At 44.9% G+C, this 21,279-nt stretch overlaps 2 protein-coding genes and 1 pseudogene across 2 annotated transcripts in view; 1 reads left to right on the top strand and 2 right to left on the bottom strand.

Annotated features, from left to right (window-relative positions):
* Nucleotides 1-21,279, top strand: part of LOC138786631 (uncharacterized) — a 491,239-nt gene that overhangs the window by 332,904 nt on the left and 137,056 nt on the right. The window contains exon 12 of the mRNA XM_069963613.1: nucleotides 3,336-3,342. Within this exon, the coding sequence (XP_069819714.1) occupies nucleotides 3,336-3,342 (7 nt within the window). The remainder of the gene's footprint in view (nucleotides 1-3,335; nucleotides 3,343-21,279) is intronic.
* On the bottom strand, nucleotides 10,498-10,668 carry LOC138787687 (U2 spliceosomal RNA; annotated as a pseudogene).
* LOC138786715 (oocyte zinc finger protein XlCOF6-like) overlaps nucleotides 12,840-21,279 on the bottom strand; it is a 118,420-nt gene continuing 109,980 nt past the window's right edge. Inside the window, exon 9 of the mRNA XM_069963720.1 lies at nucleotides 12,840-13,838. Within this exon, the coding sequence (XP_069819821.1) occupies nucleotides 13,053-13,838 (786 nt within the window). The 3' untranslated portion in view covers nucleotides 12,840-13,052. The remainder of the gene's footprint in view (nucleotides 13,839-21,279) is intronic.

Below are 21,279 nucleotides of genomic sequence, written 5' to 3'. Positions count from 1 at the left end.
GCTCGAGGGTTAAGATAAAGATAAGAGGGGAAAGGGGACAGCCTTGTGGCATTCCGTTAGATATAGGGAACAAGGCCGATAGAGGGCCGTTGACCAAGACCTGAGCTGAAGGGTGGAAGCAAAAAGAACCAATCCACTCTAGCATGTGCGGGCCCAGATCTACGTGCCTGAGTGTGGCAAAGAGAAAGGGCTAGGCTACTCGGTCAAAGGCCTTCTCTGCATCTGTGGACAAAAGCATTGCTGGGAGGGCCGTGGAGCAGACATGGTGGATAATATTAATGGCCCTGGTAGTTTATCGCAAACCTTGTGCATGGGCATAAATCCCACTTGGTCAGAATGTATGACAGGGTGAAGGAAAGGAGTAAGACGGGCAGCCAAGATCTTGGAAAAGAATTTAAGGTCCAGATTCAAGAGGGAGATAGGACGGTAATTTTGGCATTGGGTCTTTGCCATCTTTAGGGATAACAGAAATATGAGCACGGATAGAATCGGGAGGTAGAGAGGAACCTGTAGAGATGAGGTTGAATGCAGACAAAGTGGTCACGAAGAAGAGGACCAAAAGTTTTGTAGTGGGGCAGGGTGAGCTCGTTCGGTGAGGGGCTTTACCTGAGGGGGAAGATTTTGAGTGCCCATTCCCATTCTGAGACGGAAATGGGGCATTTAAGCAACGAGGTACTCTCCTCAGGCAGCAAGGGGAGACCAGAATCAGAGAGGTAAGCGGAGATGGAGGATTGAAGCGATGCTGAGGAGGAGGGGGTCGAGGTGGAGGGCAGACCATAAAGGTTCACATAATAGGAGCGGAAGCCGTCTGCTATTTGGGAAGAGAGGGTCAATTTAGAACCCGTGGGTGAAGAGATCTGAGGGATAAATGAACGGGCTGTTTGTAGGCGTAGAGCCCGAGCTAGGGTCTTGTCTGGTTTATTGCCGAACTCGAAATAATGTCGGCGTCATCGTGCCAGGGAGGCTTTGGCATCGGCAAAGGTTAGGTCACATAGTTTACCCCGAAGAAGCGCCAACTCCGCACCCGTGTCTAAGGCAAGGGTCCTTTTGTGCTGTTTATCAAGAGCCGCAATCTGTGAAACCAGTGACAGTATTTTAGCAGAATGTTCTTTTTTTAAGGCGTGAGGCAAGCTTAATGAGCGTTCCCCTTATATAGCACTTATGGGCCTCCCACATAGTCATGGGAGGAGAGTCAGGAATTGTGTTAGAGGCTAAGTAGTTAGTCAGGTCCGACCGAATTTCGTCGAGGACCTCAGGGTCTCTAAGCAGCGACTCGTTTAGACGCCAGTGCCACGATCTGGGCGGGGACAAAGGAAAAGGTGAGGGATATTAGCGCATGATCCGAAAAGATGGGGTCAATGGAAGCTGCGGTCAGATGATCAAGGTGAGTGTGGGATAGAAAAAGGTAATCGATACGCATGTAGAGATTATGTGGGTGTGAATAGAAGGTGTAGTCCTTATCTCGGGGATGGAGGAGTCTCCAGACATCCATCAACTGAAAAGAATGTAAGGATTGCTTGGCCCGACGCAGAGAGCAGAAAGATAGGGAAGAGAGGGAAGAGTGGCCAGAGGAAGAGTCAAGTAGAGGGTCAAGGGCCATGTTGAGGTCCCCACCGAAGACAACCAGTTTCTCCAGAAAGTCGTCCACTGCTGCGAGGCAGCGTTCCAGAAAAGCCAGTTGGCCAGTATTAGAAAGATAGACCGTACCGAAGGTACTTAAAGTTCCACCCATCTTGCCCTTCACAAAAAGGTACCGTCCCTCCGAGTCCGACCTCTGATCTATAAGCTCCCACGGAGCCGAGCGGGCAATCATGATAGACACCCCCTTTGTTTTAGAATCTGGTGAGCAACTATGGAAGACATCGGGGAAGTTACGATCTGATAGTCTCTACACCTGGTCCCTTCGGAAATGGGTTTCCTGGATAAAAGCCACCGAAGCATGTTTGGCCCAGAGAAGGTGCAACAATGAGGAACGGTTTTCTGGCATGTTCAGTCCTTGTTCATTAAGCGATACACAGAGGAGTGGCCTGAGAGGAAAAGGAAAGGGGAAAGAGAAGAAAAAGGAAAGTAAGGCAGGAGAGGTGGAAAAGAAAAAGGAGAGTAAATAAGGAGAAGGTGGGTGACAAAGACCCGGGCACAAGGGAGGACGGGAGTCTACCAGATAACCAACCAAAGACCTGTGGATAGAGCTGTGTGGGGAAATGCAGACGAGCAAACCGAGGGGTTCAGCTCGACCAAAGTACTCCTGGAAAAAGATACCCTGATGAGGACTTCCCTGCCCGAGGGCAGTGAAGGGACAGGAACAAAAAGGACGGCACAGACACGAGGCACCATGTCAGCTCCAACAGTGCCAGGACGGATAGGCAAACAGAAAATGTAAAACAGACGGAAGAGGGAAGATTAGAAGGGAGATGGGGTTCAGGAAGGCAGAAGGGGACAAGAAAGATGAGGGGGGGGGGGAAAGAGGGTGTGCAGCCTGGAAGATGTAGACCCTGGAATTCTGTAATTTTTAAACTCAAGGGATCAAAAATGTATACAGATTTTTGAATTACTTCTATTAAAAATAGAAATAAATCTTGTGTACTGTATGCCCAGGAGATATTCATGCATTCTGTCCACTCATGGTGCTCTGTGGTGCCAGAGTGAGCACTGTGTCAGACACCAGTTGATTTGAAAATGATTGATTTGCCCCTTTAACCCCTTAAGGACACAGAGGATTCTGGCCTTGTTTTTTCTTAACTCCTTGCTTTCTAAGAGTCAGAACTCTTATATTTCCATCTACAGGGCCATGTAAGGACTTGTTTTCTTTTTTTTTTTTTGGGGGGGGGGGGGGGCGGAGTGTACTTTATAATGGTGGGGCTTTTGCATTTTTTTTTTTTTTACACATTTTACATATACATTTAATCATTAGATTAGTTTATACTGATCAATGCTATGCCAGTGGTATTTTACCTCCTGCAGTCAGGGAAAGCAACTGGGGTTAATGATAGACGACAGCATGTTCTCTGCTGCCCGTCATTGACTGTGGGGGCCTGGCTGCCCATACAAGCTGATCCTTACTATGAAGCGAGCTAAGCTCCTGAGCTTGCTATATAGTTACATACAATAATAACATATGTATATGGCATGGGGATGTACGGGTCATCTACAGGCTTTTTTAAATGCAGGCAATGGCGCTTTCAGGAGTTCTATCCCCGGCTCACGTCTGAAAGGACAGCTTACCTTAAGCACATTTTTAGCGTATCCTGCGACCGTCATCAAATGATAAGTACACTTTAACCCTTTGAGGACCAGGCCCAAAATGACCCAGTGGACCGCGCAAATTTTGATCTTAGTGTTTTAGTTTTCCCCTCCTCCCCTTCTAAGAGCTCTAGCACTCTCAGTTTTCTATCTACAAGCCATGTAAGTGCTTGTTTGTTACAGGAATAGTTGTACTGTGTAATGGCGTCATTCATTTTACCATAACATGTATGACGGAATCCCAAATATATTATTTATGAAGATATAAATAGGTGAAATCGTAAGAAAGAATGCAATATGGTAACGTTTGGGGGGTTCCTGTGTCTACGTAATGCACTATATGGTAACAGCGACATGATACCATTACTCTATAGGTCAGTCCGAACACAACCATATGCAGGTTACACAGATTCTCTAATGTTATATATGTATTTTTTTATGAAATCCTTTTTTTTGGCAATTAAATATTAATAAAATGGGCCTATTGTGACACTTATAACGGTTTTATTTTTTCACCTACGGGGCTGTATGTGGTGTCATTTTTTCCGCCATGATCTCTAGTTTTTATTAATACCATATTTGTGAAGATCCGACGTTTTGATCACTTTTTATTGATTTTTTTAATATATAATGTAACATAAAATCGGTAATCTGCGCACTTTTTCCCCTCTTTTCGTGTACGCCGCTAACCGATCACAATGACGCTTGTTATATTTTAATAGATCGGACAATTACGCACGCTACGGTATATTATATGTTTATCTATTTATTTATTTTTATATGTTTTATTTATATAATGGGATAGGGGGGTGATTTAGACTTTTATTGGGGGAGGGGTTTTGGGGTAGTGTAATAGTGATTTGAACTTTTTTTTTTTTACACTTTTGAAGTCCCTTTGGGGGTCTTTTACATCCAGTACTTGGATTTATACACTGATGAATGCTATGCCATAGGCATAGCATTGATCAGTGTTATCGGCGATCTGCTCATTGAGCCTGCCTGTGCAGGCTCAGTGTAGCAGATCGCCGATCGGACCGCACGGAGGCAGGTAAGAGACCTCCGGCAGTCCGTTTCAACGATCAGGACCCCCGCAGTCACACTGCGGGGGTCACGATCGGTAAGTGACAGGGGACTCCCCCTGTCACTTACACTTAAACGCCGCGGCGTTTAAGGGGTTAATGACACGCGGCAGCGCGATCGCTGCAGCGTGTCATTACCGGTGAGGTCCCGGCTGCCGTTTGCAGCCGGCCCCCACCTGCTATGAAGCACGCTCCGCTCCGGAGCACGCTTCATAGCGGGAGAAACACCCAGGACGTAAGGTTACGTCCAGGGTCGTCTAGGGTTTAAAGCGTAACTGTTATGTTTTTTTTTTATTGCAGAAATCAGTAGTATAAGCGATTTTAAGAAACTCTGTAATAGGTTTCATCAGCCAAAAAAGCCTCCTTCTGTACTCAAGAAGCAATCTCCCAGCCTCCCCCCCCTGACTTCTTATCTGTGCATTATCAGGCAAACACGTCTTCATTACAGAGAAGCCAGTGAAGACGGGCTCTGCTCTCTCCATTGTAAGCCTATGAAGGGGGGAGGGGCCGAGGGAGATGAGGGAGCAGGAAGAGGTGACATGAAGGTCAGCTGTTTGTAGACTCTCTGGGCACCTAAAACGCTAAATTCAGGTGTCAGAAAGGTCAGTGCTTATCTATGAACTTACTGAGAGAAGATTGCAGGGTGTTGTGCTGTGCAGGACTGCTCCGTGCTCAGTCACTCCTAACAGCCCCTCCCCTCTCCATAGCCACATAATGGAGACAGAAATCCTGCTTCATCTGATGTGAGGGAGGGGGGAGGCTGGGAGATTGCTTTTTCAGTACAGAAGGAAACTCTTTTAGTACATAAAACCTATTACAGAGTTTCTTAAAATCGCTTGTACTATTGATATTTAATGTTTTCAGAAAATTGACCCTGAAATGACAGTTACGCTTTAAATAGTATTCTGGCATGTAGCAACCAAAAGAAAGTAAGGCATATATTAGATCATTGGATCAGGCCTGTGGCCCTTTCCTGCAGGTTGGAATGGCCCAAACAGTCAAGACATCTGTTTGCTCCTTCTTCGGGTGATCGCTAGTCCTAATAAGCGAGGCACAACCACTAAAACAACTACCCAGAATCTGTATCTCACACTCACTATATACAATAGGTCTGTTTCAAAAGCTAGCACTCTCCAGGGTCCTTAAAGGGGTCATCCAGACAAGTCCCATACACCTGCATTGCAAGACCAGCAGAGAACTCCTAGACTAGATTGGGTCCTAGGTTCAAGCCCGACCAACATCTACAAGGAGTTTGTATATTCTCTCTGTGTTTGTGCGGGTTTCCTCAGTGTACTCCGGATTCCTTCTACACCCAAAAACATACAGATAGGTGAACTAAGACTCTGAATCAGTTGGCGCTATATAAAATGAAGGAAAACGAATGACTGACATCTGATACCTGCTGCCTGGAGAAGGTGGATGAAACATTGCCCATTACCCAGCACCCTGTGCGCTATAGGGAGAGACCAGCAGGTTAGATGCTTCACTATAATTATGTCAAACATATTATATAAACATTAAAGATGAGCGAACCTGGAGCATGCGCGAGTCCATCCGAACCCGAACTTTCGGCATTTGATTAGCGGGGGCTGCTGAAGTTGCATAAAGCCCTAAGGCTATGTGGAAAACATGGATATAGTCATTGGCTGTATACATGTTTTCCAGACAACCTTAGAGCTTTATCCAAGTTCAGCAGCCACCGCTAATCAAATGCCGAACGAGCGGGTTCAGATAGACTCGAGCATGCTCCAGGTTCGCTCAATAATCAATGGAAAATTCCAGGCCGGAGTTTACAATTCACATTCAGAGGAAGACTAGACAGGTGACTGACTCCACAGGACTGTATAGGAAACCATATATAATGTATACACTGCTGAGGAAGAGCAAGGAGGAAATAATAGGAACAATTCACAGGGAAAAGCTTCTACACATTACTTACATCATCCAATGCTGAAGGTTATTACTGCTAATGGAGCAGAGACCTCACACAGGAGCCGTGTGCTTCCCCTGTGCTGCCAGGACCTGCCATGATGTCACAGTCATGTGATTAGTCACATGATCAGGAGCTGCTGCAGGACTCTGCTGTGCTGGATGAGCTGAAGTGATGTGTATGCAGCAGAGCTGTGTGTGTGTGTGATGTGTGTGGAGCCCTGTGTGTAATGTACATGTAGCTGAGCTGTATATGTGTAATGTACATGTAGCTGAGCTATATATGTGTAATGTACATGTAGCTGAGCTGTATATGTGTGTAATGTACATGTAGCTGAGCTGTATGTGTACACAGTAGAGCTGTATGTGTGTAATGTACATGTAGCTGAGCTGTATATGTGTAATGTGCATGTAGCTGAGCTGTATGTGTGTAATGTGCATGTAGCTGAGCTGTATATGTGTAATGTACATGTAGCTGAGCTGTATATGTGTAATGTACATGTAGCTGAGCTGTATATGTGTAATGTACATGTAGCTGAGCTGTATATATATGTGTGTAATGTACATGTAGCTGAGCTGTATGTGTGTAATGTACATGTAGCTGAGCTGTATGTGTGTGTAATGTACATGTAGCTGAGCTGTATATGTGTGTAATGTACATGTAGCTGAGCTGTATATGTGTGTAATGTACATGTGGCTGAGCTGTATGTGTGTAATGTACATGTGGCTGCGCTGTATATGTGTGTAATGTACATGTAGCTGAGCTGTATATGTGTGTAATGTACATGTAGCTGAGCTGTATATGTGTGTAATGTACATGTAGCTGAGCTGTATATGTGTGTAATGTACATGTAGCTGAGCTGTATGTGTGTAATGTACATATAGCTGAGCTGTATATGTGTGTAATGTACATGTAGCTGAGCTGTATATATGTGTAATGTACATGCAGCTGAGCTGTATATGTGTGTAATGTACATGCGGCTGAGCTGTATGTGTGTGTAATGTACATGTAGCTGAGCTGTATGTGTGTGTAATGTACATGTAGCTGAGCTGTATATGTGTGTAATGTACATGTAGCTGAGCTGTATATGTGTAATGTACATGTAGCTGAGCTGTATGTGTGTAATGTACATGTGGCTGAGCTGTATATGTGTGTAATGTACATGTAGCTGAGCTGTATATGTGTAATGTACATGTAGCTGAGCTGTATGTGTGTGTAATGTACATGTAGCTGTGCTGTATGTGTGTGTAATGTACATGTAGCTGTGCTGTATGTGTGTGTAATGTACATGTAGCTGTGCTGTATATGTGTGTAATGTACATGTAGCTGAGCTGTATGTGTACACAGTAGAGCTGTATATGTGTAATGTACATGTAGGCGAGCTGTATATGTGTAATGTACATGTAGCTGAGCTGTATATGTGTAATGTACATGTAGCTGAACTGTATGTGTACACAGTAGAGCTGGATGTGCGATTCACATGTGGCTGAGCTGTATGTGTGTGTTGTGTGTTGCTGTCATTTTTAGAGATGAGCGAATAGTGAAATATTAGATAATTCGAAATTTGATTTGAATAGCTCCAGATATTTGTATATTTGAACGAATATCGAATCCCATTATAGTCTATGGGAGAAAAATACTTTGGACCTGGAAATCAAGATTGGACCACTAGGAGGTCACCAAGTGCACAATGACACCTCAGGAAATGATGCCAACACCTCTGGATGCATATAGGACAGCAGGGGAAGCATGCCTGGCTGCATCTAACACTAGTGATGAGCGAACATCCCAATTTTCGGTTCGGATCCTGAATACAAACAATAAAATGTTTGTGATTGGTTCGTGTGCTCTGAAGATTCATGAACAAATTTAAACGTACTTGTGTACGTATCAGGTCAGGTGCAGTGTAAAATACGTAATAATGAAAATTAACGATTACAAATCAGTAGATAATCAGCAAGATAACAGGTATTATCCCGCAATCACAGTATACAGTCGTATACCGGATATATAATTGTTTTTTACAATAATAAAATGAAAGAGCCAATCAACTCCTTAACAGGACGCAGACTGCATAAATCTGTAGTAGCAAGATAACAAATATTATCCCACACTCACAGTATACAGCCGTATACACTATCAGTAGATGTCTGAACACACTGCCTGTTTCACAAAAGCTTCTAAATCACTGTTTTTTATACTTTTAGCCCTAACAGGAGCCTTTGGGGGTCCCTTCCTACCTAACTTCACCTAAAAGCTTTCTCTCCCTGGTTTACAGTCTGTCCCTCTCTAGCTCCAACCAGCAAGTGACACGTATATGAAATCCCTTTATTTGTATACTCAGGAGGTTAGCCAGCCAATCAGTTAGAGGTTTATTATTTAAAGTCCTGCCTATTCCTAGTGCCTGTCCCTCCCTCCCTGCATGTTTATTTGCTGGAAAAAAGCAGCAGGGGATGTGGTAGGGCGAATCAAATTTTCAATGCGTTATCGTTCGAATATTCGAACGCAATCGAATAGCATGAAAAGCGCACTATTCGCTCATCACTTGTCATTTTGACATTACTATGTAGGCTTGAAATTACAGGAGTTAAAATTACAGGAGTTAAAAGGGGTACAGTCCCAGGAAATTCCAGCATGTATCACATGACTATTCAGGATGATCCGGTCACTTCTAAATAGAAGTAACCAATGTAACCTAACGGCCTTTAGGGTGGACTTTAGGTATCAGAAGTATGTACTGTTGCTGTAGCCTCCACTTCCACAGGTCCTAGGGCCTTCACTGTGGCACAGAATGTTGGGCAGATGTTGTAGGCATGAAAGAATGAATGTTGAAACTTAAAGAGGATGTACCACCTGGTACATCCTCTTTAACCTAAACCCACTGATCGAACGGCGCCGGCAAGGGGAAGCTGGTGCCGCGGTCCGTTTTTTCGGACCGAGGCCCCGTTCCCGTGCACGGTGCCGTTCTATGCACTGGAAGCGGCCGGTGCATAAGCACTGGAGGCTGGCCCACCCGCCCCCAGTGGAAGGGAATTCCCGCCCCTGTATGACGTGGCTCCGTTCATTTTAAGGGAGCCGTGTCATACAGGGGAGGGAATTCCCTCCCATTGGGGGCGGGCGGGCCGGCCTCCAGTGCTTGAGCACGGGGCCTCGCTCCGAAAAACGGACTGCGGCACCGGCTTCCCCATGCCGGGGCCGTTGGATCAGTGGGTTCAGGTTAAAGAGGATGTACCTGGTGGTACATCCTCTTTAAGACTCTCAAGGAGGATAAGTTTAAGGACTGTTTTTCCCCTTCTAAGGTAGATACTGCAATAGCTAAACATACTATTATTACCTTCTGATGGTGCATTCAAGCTTAAGGACCCCATGGATAGAAGAATAGAACATATACCTCTGCATCTGTTCAAAGTGCGGTGGCCATTTCTTCATATGAGGTATCTAGGAGCCTCAGAAGATGGCTAGCCAGGATTCAGGATGATGTAGAGTCAGGAGTGAGTAGGGATGAGATCCCTAATTCCTTCAAACAGGTCAATCTAGTGATTGATTTTGTATGCAACGCTTCCTCACAGCAGAGTAGGCTGTCATCAAGAGCTATGTCGCTCTCTACCCAGGCTCTCTAGTTTATACCCTGAACTGGTGATAATTAGAGATGCCTTAGATTAGAGAGTCCATCCGAACCCGAACTTTCGGCATTTGATTAGCGGTGGCTGCTGTAGTTGGATAAAGCCCTAAGGCTATGTGGAAAGCATGGATATAGTCATTGGCTGTATCCATGTTTTCAAGACAACCTTAGAGCTTTATCCAACTGCAGCAGCCCCAGCCAATCAAATGCCGATCGTTCGGGTTCGGATGGACTCGAACCCGAACCCGGTTCGCTCATCTCTAGTGATAATCCTTTCAAGTTTCACCTATGTAATCTGGAGTTCCAGCCTGTTGGGCTTTTTGGCCCAGAGCTTGACAGCTTTTAGATAAAAATAGTAAATCCCTGCCTAAAACCTCTCGCTTTTTGGAGGTCATCTCATAGGTCCGCACAGAGAGGCAAAAGTCACTACCAGGGCAAGGACAGAGGAGCCAACAACTCCAGGAGAGGTACCAACATAAAGCCTAAGGACACCTCAAAGAAGATTTATTTCCGAAACTAGAAAGTTACCTGTAGGCGAGCGTCTGACCATCTTTCTAGACACCTGGGAAGATCTCGTTAAGGATCCATGGGTACTTCAGAAAGTCAGAAAAGGATATATCCCCTTTAAATCCTTTACCATCTTAGAGATTTATGGGCTAATACCAGGTCAATGCCTGGAGAGGACAAAGCAAGCTCTTTTTCCATCTCCCTGTTCTAAAAATCCATTTTATAATCAGATATTACACTTATAAGATCAGGTACTACACTTTATCTTTGCCAAAAGGCCGAGAAGGGCTCCTGCTTTCTAGGGCCTATGCAAGAGAAGGAAATTCTTCACCTCCTCTCTATCTGCTCTAGAGGAAGTGCCATCCCTCTTGGAGAGGAAAGGGAGTTTACACCCCAATATTTTTGATGCCCAAGACTTTGGGCAAAGGAAAACTAGTACTAGTTCTCAGATTTCAGAACAAATTTATGACAAAAAAAGAGATTTCGCATGTTCCTATCCAACACTCTCGTCAGATGGAGCCTTTCAGAGATAGAGGTCACTGTCATGAAAAACAATGCCAAACTGATGACTTTCTGCTCCCTTTACAGCTCAGACAACTCAACGGTTGTAGATGCCATGACGATCCCCCTTGAAGGTTTCAAGTGGCATATATATTTCCACCAACTTCAATGATACTGAGGGTATTACTGAAGATCAGACAGGACCAGCCATTCTGGCTAAAGAGATCTTGGTTCTCTCTGCTGATGATCATGAATTGGGGAATTTTGGACACTACAGCTCAAGCAGAACCTAGTGTCACAGGGCACTCAGTACTGCAGGGATCTCAAAGCATTCAGTCTGATGGCCTGGAGACTAAAAGGCCCTTACTGAAAACCAGAGAATATGGAAATTTTCCCAGAGGTTGTGTGCAGAAAGACAGATCAATGCAGAGACTCCATCTACTTCTCAGTTATTAGAATTCCTGCAGGGAGTATATTATAAGAGGCTAGCCACTAATTCACTTGGAGTCCAGCTGGCAGCGATCGCAGCTTTTCTGCACATAAGACTTATTTAAAGGGAATGTGTGATCAGAAAAAAGTATCTGCTATTGTCCTCTATCTACTGATGTCACGGAATGCTGTAATGCTCAACAGATCACTTTACAGCAGCCTCATCTTATCATCACCACAGAGAGAACAGGAAGTCTCAGCTTAGTTTTATCCCCAGTGGTGAGAATGAAAATTGCAAGATATCAGGATTATTTTATAGGGATAGAAAAATTTGAAAGAAATGTCACCAAAAATGCTTTAAAAATAAATATAAAAACATTTAAATACCTTCCTCCCAACCATTGCTTCCACACTAAAAATATGCTCATTCAGCTCTTACAGACCCATGTCCTCTGGGGTCCTGGATAATTTGTTGACTTCATCATTTTCGGTCTTCTCTCCCATCCCCCTCTTCTATTGCCCGCTCCCTAACTTCCTTTGAGTCGCTCTGTATGGGCTTGGGTCCGATACGTCATTCACTCTTCTATATGCCATGTTGGACTCCCCACCAGAGCAACCTAGCCCCCCAAACCTTGTTGCTTGGGAAGCGGACCTGGGTCTCTCGTCTGCATCTTAGACTTCAAAAGTGCTTGCCCTCACTCAAGCTTCCTCCATTTCTTTCTGTGTGCAAGAAGCGGGGTATACCGTGTTAACCCGATGTTACCGGGTTCCCACCAGACAGGATTTTTCCTGATGTATCGCCACTATGCTGGAGGAACTGCGGTGAAGTAGGCACTCTCCTACACATGTTCTAAGTGGTTGCCCTAAGCTGGTGCCTTTCTGGAGGAAAGTATGGCGTTTAGCCTCTACCTTCACCAATTATCAGGTACCCTTCACCCCAGCGTTCTTCCTCCTGCATATCTCAGAAATACCCCTCAAGACATATCGCTACTCTATACTGCGACACTTGGTCAATGCTGCAAGGGCCTGTATCCCCGTCGTATGCCGCTGTCCCGACCCTTCTTCCATTTCACTTTGGCTGCACAAAGAGGAAGATGCATAGCTCATTGAGGGCCTGACGGCTCAGTTACATGACCGTTCTGCCCGCTTCTCCTGGACGTGGTGCTACAGGGACCATTCTACTGATACTTCGGAATTCAAGACTTTAATATCCAAGTGGAAAGTTTCCCAGCCCCTCCCCGTTATTTTTCTTCTTCCTTCCCCTCTTACCACTTCCCATCCCCCTTCCTTCTTTTCTTCTCCCTCTTCCACTGTTCTTTTTACCACCCCTATTCTTCCCTTGCTGGTTATTCTGCAGGTTTGGGCCAAAGCCCTTCTGGTCATTTCTTTCTTGTTTTTGAGTACATTGTTGCGTTATGAAATGTACCTGTTCCTGTTTGCCCTGTACCTGGCACTGTTGTTGTTTTTGTTAAAATGCAATAAAATTCAGAATAAAAAAAAAAAAAATTCAATGTCATTTTCTAATGGCACATTCCCTTCAATCATCTTTTATTGCTCTAAATTGCTTTTCCTTTCTCTCAGATTTACTTTTTTTTATCTGTCCAAAAAACATATCTAGAAAAGTAGAAAACAGCTAATCCTCTCCGTACATTCTGCTATGTCTAGCAACATCCAAGAAAATTATTTCCCACATTTGGAACATGAAAAAGGCTTCTCCCCTGTGTGAATTCAAAGAGATCCCACATTATTGGGATAAAAATGGCTTCTCTCTGGTGTGAGTTCTCAGATGTTCAACTAGTTGTGTATTCCTTGCAAAACCTCTTCCACAAATTTGGCATGGAAAGGGTTTCTCCCCTGTGTGAGTTTTTTGATGTTGAACAAGATTCGATTTCATAGCAAAACTTTTCCCGCATGTGTCACAAGAAAATGGCTTCTCCCCTGTGTGAGTTCTTTGATGCACAGCAAGATCTTGTTTCCGAAAAAAACATTTCTCACATTTGGAGCAAGAAAATGGCTTCTCTCCTGTGTGAATTTTCTGATGTAAAAAAAGTTGTCCTGTCTGAGAAAAACTTTTTCCACATTCTTGGCATGAAAATGGCTTCTCTCCAGTGTGGATTCTCAGATGTACAACAAGTAATCGTTTCTCAGCAAAACACTTTCCACATTCATTGCATGAAAATGGCTTCTCTCCCGTGTGAGTTCTTAGATGTACAACAAGATCTTGTTTCCGACTAAAACATTTCTCACATTTGGAGCATGAAAATGGCTTCTCCCCTGTGTGAGTTCTTCGATGTGAAGCAAGCTGTGATTTCTGAGAAAAACATTTTCCACATTCATGGCATGAAAATGGCTTCTCTCCAGTGTGGGTTCTCAGGTGTTCAACAAGGAATCGTCTCTTAGCAAAACATTTTCCACATTCATTGCATGAAAATGGCTTCTCCCCTGTGTGAGTTCTTAAATGTACAACAAGATCTTCTTTCCGACAAAAACATTTTTCACATTCGGAGCATGAGAATGGTTTCTCCCCTGTCTGAGTTTTTTGATGGTCTTGAAGATTTGAATTCTGAGCTAAATGTTTCCCAAATTCTAAGCTTGAAAATGGTTTCTCTCCTGTGTGAGTCTGAAGATAATCAGTAAGACTTGATCTGTGAACAGTGCAACATTTCCCATATTCTGAACATGTAGATGGCCTCTCTCCTGTGTAAGTTAACAGCTTAAAAGGATCAGATGGCAGATCTTTGCTGTGAAGGGCTGAGGGTATATGTGAAACATTGATATGTTCTTCATGTGTATCTTGCGAAATACAAACATCCTCTGATTTAAAGTTGGAAGATATCAAATGTTCCTCTGCTCTTCCGGAACAATCATCTGCCCAAAAATAAAACATGTTTTAAAACAAAGTCCAAAAACAGCTGATCCTCTCATAGGAATAGAAGACAGACAAACATGAAAGACTGACCGGTCCTCGTGGCAGTCTGAAAACTTCTGAAGGCCACTGTGGCTGCCATGACAGATCTGCCAGTACAGACTACTATATTCAGGCTGAACAAGTAGAGTGCCGATATGAAAGAGTTGACCGACTTCTGACCCTACACAATGTTCTTGACTTTGATACCAAGGATAATATTATATAAACTGCTGCTTCCAATCCAGGACTATTCTGGACACTACAATAAGCTTTATCCTGCAGCAAAGTCTACACCAGTGACAGGAAATAGAAAACCAGGAGATTCCTTTAACTTCACACCATTCTGTTACCTAATCTATGTCTCCATGTTGTGTATCCTGTTAGTGCACAGTAAACCAACAGAGGTAATGGTTTCTTAGTCTAGAAACTGGACAAATCCCTCTCCCCCATCAGTAGTAAAAGCAGATGATATAGATATAGACCTCATTCATATGTGTATTACATGTCCATATTATAAATGCACAGTGTGTGTTATCTCCTATAATAGGGTCACATATTTTTCCCTATTTGACTGGTGACTGAGTATACTGAGGTCACTACTCACCTGGGCAGTTACCTGTACTGATGTCCTCCTTATACTGCTCATCACTGCTGTCATCTGTCTTTTCTTCTTTAACTATCTTGTCCATAGCATCAATAGAGTTCAGATGTTTTTTTTTAGCAATGTCCTCCATATATTGCTCATCACCCCACGTATACGCCTCTTCTTCTTTTACTATTATGTTTACACCATTAATATTGTTCCCATCTTCCCCCTGATTCATAAGATGTGAGAGAAATATTGTAAAAGTCATCAGACAGGAGGAGAAGTCAGGTGGGATGTACAGATCATAGGGAACATCTCCATCTACCTGATCCTGATCCTGTGGGAGAAGAGGACGGGGACATCTCTCTGGTGCTGTTCTCTTACTGGATCTGACTGGAGGGAACACATACAGAGACTGAATTCATTCTTTCCATCCAGATAATATAGAGAGTAGGTGTGTATATAGTCCTGTCTATTACCTGCTGATGGGAGGGGCTGCTGATCCTCCAGCATCACATCCTTGTACTGATCCTTGTGTCCTTCTACATACTCCCACTCCTCCATGGAGAAATAGACCGCCACGTCCTGACACCTTATAGGAACCTGACACACATAATGATCACACAGTCATCCCCCCCCCACCCATTTAGTGGTGTTACTGTATAATATCCCAGCATTCCCAGCAGCCCCAGTCTCACCTCTCCACTCAGCAGCTCCACCATCTTTTTGGTGACTTCTAGGATCTTCTCTTCCTCCATTTCCTCATGTATCAGGGGACCCGGGATTGGGCTCAGGGTTCTTCCCCATCCTTCACACCCAGGGGCCCCACAGCGCCCACTAGAGGACTTCTTCACTACTGTGTAATCCTGTGTATGGAGAGACACATTACTATCACTCCATCCATTCCCAGAATCCCTCACCTCTCCAGTCCTATCCATCTGTTATTCCATAGATAAGAATGATGTCATGATGACATCACTCCCAGAATCCCTCACCTCTCCAGTCCTATCCATCTGTTATTCCATAGATAAGAATGATGTCATGATGACATCATTCCCAGAATCCCTCACCTCTCCAGTCCTATCCATTTGTTATTCCATAGATAAGAATGATGTCATGATGACATCACTCCCAGAATCCCTCACCTCCCCAGTAAGCAGGAAGAGTATGTGTAGGGTGAGGGTTATTATCCTCTCGGCCATCTTGTCTCTGTTCTTCTCCATTCTTGATGGAACAGTAAGGAAAGATGATAAGCTGTAAGGATACAAGTACAGGACGTTATATGAAGAAACATTTGATGATTATGTATAGATTGGAACATTGGAAGAGTTATATACATCTAAAGGTTGTAGTAGTGTAAATCATTGTACGGTTATCTTCTTCCCTCTCCATGCTCCTGCGATGACTTCTCAGTGCCTGGAGCACCACCTACCGTGTCTACCCAAGTCATCCCTGGTTACCGAGGACATTGTGTACCCATGTCACTAGCAAGTGGGCTCAGCCTACCCCCAACTGTGCTGCATCCAGGGAGGTTTAGGTTCCCAGACAGTCATGTCCTATATGCTCAGGTGTTTGTTATAGAGGTTTAGGGGTCTGATCCAATTATGGACTGGGTTCCTAACCTCCTATTAAAGGGGTTGTCCGGTGATAAAAAATTATTCACAGAATAACACACATTACAAAGTTATACAACTTTGTAATGTATGTTATGTCTGTGAATGGCCCCCTTCCCCGTGTCCCACCCCCCCCCCCCCCCACCCGTGTACCCGGAAGTGTGGTGCGCTATACATACCTGTCACGTGCCGACCACGGTCTCCGATCCTCAGCAGTGACGTCTTCTTCGGGCGGCCAGCGGATCTTCCCGAGTGCTGGCCGCCCTCTGCAGCGTCATCCGAAGCTCAGCCGCGATTGGCTGAGCATAACTGTGCTCAGCCAATCGCAGCTGATGACGTGGCCGCGTCATCAGCCGCTCAGCCGCGATTGGCTGAGCACAGTTATGCTCAGCCAATCGCGGCTGAGCTTCGGATGGCGCTGCAGAGGGCGGCCAGCACTTGGGAAGATCCGCTGGCCGCCCGAAGAAGACGTCACTGCTGAGGATCGGAGACCGTGGTCGGCACGTGACAGGTATGTATAGCGCACCACACTTCCGGGTACACGGGTGGGGGGTGGTGGGACACGGGGAAGGGGGCCATTCACAGACATAACATACATTACAAAGTTGTATAACTTTGTAATGTGTGTTATTCTGTGAATAATTTTTTATCGCCGGACAACCCCTTTAAGTGTATCAGTGGCCCGATATCCACACTGGCTATTAGACTTTATCAAGTGTGCACAACATCCATTTTTTATTCTATTGAAGGCTGTTTTTGCCCTTTGCTGCCAATATGGTTTTCACAATGGCCCGCTGACCTCCCGTTTTACCGTAGTTTCAAGAAGGGACCATCTCTGTGGTTTTCTGCAGTCACCTAGGACTGTTGAGGTAAGTAGGCAGGGTCAGCTGGTGGGGCTCACTGTCTGTTTTCTATTCTGGCTATACCCTACCTACAGTTGTGTCACACACCTTACAACCAATAATTACTGTTTTACAACGCATAATTATAGGGCACTGTACATATAACAGTTTATTATATCACATATCACAGGAATAAGTACAATAAACATGAATAATGTTCTCTGGGACAGTGTGATGGCAGACACCCCCATTACACTTTGCCCCACTTCTGTCAGCTCTTTATGGGGAACTGCATTTAAGGCTGGTGAATCAGTGGGTGAAACTAACTTGTTGCTTATAGATATTTGTCCAGGAAGAAGGACAACACTTCTTCATAGAACATTGAGATATTATAGCCATTCCAGATGTCAAAGCAGCAACTCCAGCTATGTATGCTGATTTTACCATCTTAGACGATTAAGAAGAATCCAAAAGCTTGAAGCCAATGAACAAAGAGGAAACGAGGTCCCCCCTATACATTCTATATTAGACAAGAATACACTAGAGTTTGACCTTCCTTTTTGTAACCCCTTTAAGAGGTAGCCTATCTGCTGGAGGTGGGTTGTCTTCAGAATGGTGAAGACTTCAGAAAACAAACACACAGCCTCTTGACCTAAGGATAAAGGTCATCTGCTTGTCATCTGATAATGGTTTCAAGTCAAGGACTGTTAAGGATGTGATATTTTGTATATCTAGTGAAGCCATTACAATATGGGGCTAACCTTCTATACACTAAGAGATGTTACATTCCGTAAAGTTAATGTAAGTAACACTAGTACTATGTAAGTAACTCTTTTTGTACCTCAGCCAATTAAGTATTAACACGATCCTCAGTAGAAGAACAGCCGTCCCCAGGAAATATATACACTGGCTGCAATCTTTGAATAAAGGAGATACACCTGAACTATCAGTGTGTTAGTGTGGTTACAATGGTGTGCATTATAATTCTTCGCTTCTCCTCCTCTTCTTGGGTGATTGGGCTCTTTCTAATGACAACTTTTTTTTTTTTAAAGGGTCCGCACACAAACTGTAGTTAATTCTAAACCAATCACCTGAGAGTATTTATTGGCGCCACCTTCTGACCTTTTTGCTCAGTTGTTGGTGTTGTTTCAGTCAGCCACCATGTTTGTGCCCTTGCATAGGACTGATCAGTGTTATCGCCGCTCTTCTTGTTAGACTCTGCCTAAAGGTTTACTTTTTTCTTTTTTACTATGACGGCAGTATTCGCTAAAAAAACTCCTTCAGGTAAGCTGTCCTTGAGGCTTGAGCATAGACTGCATTGTAAGTGTGTTACTATACAATCAACAGCTCTTCCGGTAGTTCCATCCCCGGCCCAAGCCTGAAGGGACAGCTTCCTGTACCAGCCCGATATCCTGAGCGTATCCTGCCCCGTGCACTATAGGGAGAGATCAGCAGGTTAGATGCTTCACTATAATTACATCGAACATTATAAGTGGGAAGATTCCAGTCCAGAGGAAGACTAGACAGGTAAGTACCTCCACAGGACTGTATAAGAGACCGTATATAATGTATACACTGCTGAGGAAGAGCAAGGAGGAAATAATAAGAACAAATCACAGGAAAAAGCTTCTACACATTACTTACATCATCCAATGCTGAAGGTTATTACTGCTAATGGAGCAGAGACCTCACACAGGAGCCCTTGGTAGATGCTATTTCCAAGTCAATCTATGTACTCTAGATGACGTCACCCTCATGTGACTTGTGTGGGAGGAGCTTACTTTTTCCCGGCCTTTCTTAGCAGTAGTGAGGAAGCAGCCGGTCAGGGTCAGTCAGGACTGTCCTGCTGCTGGGTTTGTCTGTTTCCCGGGCTTTCTGTGAGGTAGAAGATGACAGTAATGGCTGTTAGTGTGCTTACCCGGTGCTTACAGGACCTGCCATGATATCACAGTCATGTGATCAGTCACATGGAGGAGGGGGGTAAGTCACGTGATCAGGGGCTGCTGCTTAGTGTATGCAGGACTCTGCTGTGCTGGATGAGCTGAAGTGATGTGTATGCAGCAGAGCTGTGTGTGGAGCAGAGCTGTGTATGTGTTATATATGCCTGCAGCAGAGCCCTGTGTGTAATGTACATGTAGCTGGGCTGTATGTGTGTAATGTACATGTAGCTGAGCTGTATATGTGTGTAATGTACATGTAGCTGGGCTGTATGTGTGTAATGTACATGTAGCTGAGCTGTATGTGTGTAATGTACATGTAGCTGAGCTGTATGTGTGTAATGTACATGTAGCTGAGCTGTATATGTGTAATGTACATGTAGCTGAGCTGTATGTGTGTAATGTACGTGTAGCTGAGCTGTATATGTGTGTAATGTACATGTAGCTGAGCTATATATGTGTAATGTACATGTAGCTGAGCTATATATGTGTAATGTACATGTAGCTGAGCTGTATGTGTGGAATGTACATGTAGCTGAGCTGTATGTGTGTAATGTTTTTTTTTTTTTTTTTTTTTATTCTAAATTTTATTTATTTTCACAATTTACAGTAAAAAAAACAAAGAACAAGTGGCAGCCTTACGGGCGCCAAGGCACTCATACAACTGAAAACAGCATAAATGCAAACAAATATAGGCCCATGACCGGGAAAACGGGCCGAACAAGACAAACCTCGGCTCCCATACAATGCAAGCTTTTACCATCAGTAAGGGTAGGGAGTGAGCTAGCGCTCAACATGAGACCAGGGGGGAGGATGAAGAGAGGAGAAAGAGGGGGGGAGAAGGGAAGAGAGTAGAGAGAGTACAGAGAAGGGGAGGAGTGGGGGAATAGATAGTTCCTCACTGAGCCAGTAAACATCTATATTCGGCGGTGTCGGTGAACTGATCCCAGTGAAACCATGTCCGATAGAATCGGGAATTCCGATCGTGCAGCTGGACAGTGAGGTCCTCCATGCGTCTGATCTCTTCTACTTTCCGGATCCACATGGAGAGACTGGGTGGGGTGGGTTGGCGCCACAAAGCGGGAATACAGACCCGGGCAGCGTTGATCAGGCGTCGGAGAACTGAGAGACGGTAGCTCCTGAGTGGAAGGTCAGACAGATTCAGGAGGAACAGCGCAGGAGAGAAAGGGAGCTGGCGGTCAGTGAAGGTGGAGGTAATATGCCACACTTCCCTCCAGAAGGGAGTTAATTTGGGACAGCTCCAAAAAATATGTAAAAGGGATCCTTCTCCACCGCAGTTCCTCCAACATTGTGGGGACACTTCAAGAAAAATCCGATGCAAGCGGGTAGGAACCCGGTACCATCGAGAGTGTAGCTTATACCCAGCTTCCTAAAGACGCGAGGCGATCGACGAGGAGTGCGTGCATGTAAACACATGGTCCACTTGCGCCGCGGAGAAAGAGGTATTCAAGTCCTCTTCCCAGGCAGTGAGGAAGGAAGGGGGAGGCTGTTCCGGGGGGGAACCCAACATGGCATACAGTAGAGAAAGAGTGTGTCTATGGGGGCCAGAGCTCAGGCAAAGAGATTCGAATTGGGTAAGCGCCCGGGCAAAGCAGGTCGGCATTGGGAGGGTAAGCATATAGTGGTGAAGCTGCAGAAACATCCAGAACCCCAGGGGAGCGGGGTCTGATATGTCATTAAGGTCCGTAAGAGATGGCCACGCCGAGCCTCGCAAAAAGGCACGAAAGTCACCTGTTCTGAACCACGTGCGGAAAACTGGGTCTTCCATCCCCGGGAGGAAGGCCGGATTGCCCAGTATGCGAAACATGGGGGACGTGTGTGGAGCCAGAAAGCCAGAGGAAAGATGTTTATGGCAGACACGTAGCGTCGGGGCAATGGTAGGGTGAGATTTTACGAGACGGGCCGAAGCCGGCAGCCATGGTGCCGCTGTCAGAGGTAGTGGCGCAAGCGCCACTTCTAGGTTCACCCACAACTTTGTGGAGGCATGACAGTGCCAGTCCAGGACCCTAGACAAATGGGCTGCCACGTAATATTAGTGGGGGTTAGGGAGGCCTAAGCCCCCTC

The sequence above is a fragment of the Dendropsophus ebraccatus genome, chromosome 3, assembly GCF_027789765.1.
Source record: "Dendropsophus ebraccatus isolate aDenEbr1 chromosome 3, aDenEbr1.pat, whole genome shotgun sequence".
Classification (NCBI taxonomy): Eukaryota; Metazoa; Chordata; class Amphibia; order Anura; family Hylidae; genus Dendropsophus; species Dendropsophus ebraccatus.
The sequence above is the reverse complement of the archived record's forward strand: the minus strand, read 5'-3'. Positions and strand labels throughout refer to the sequence as shown.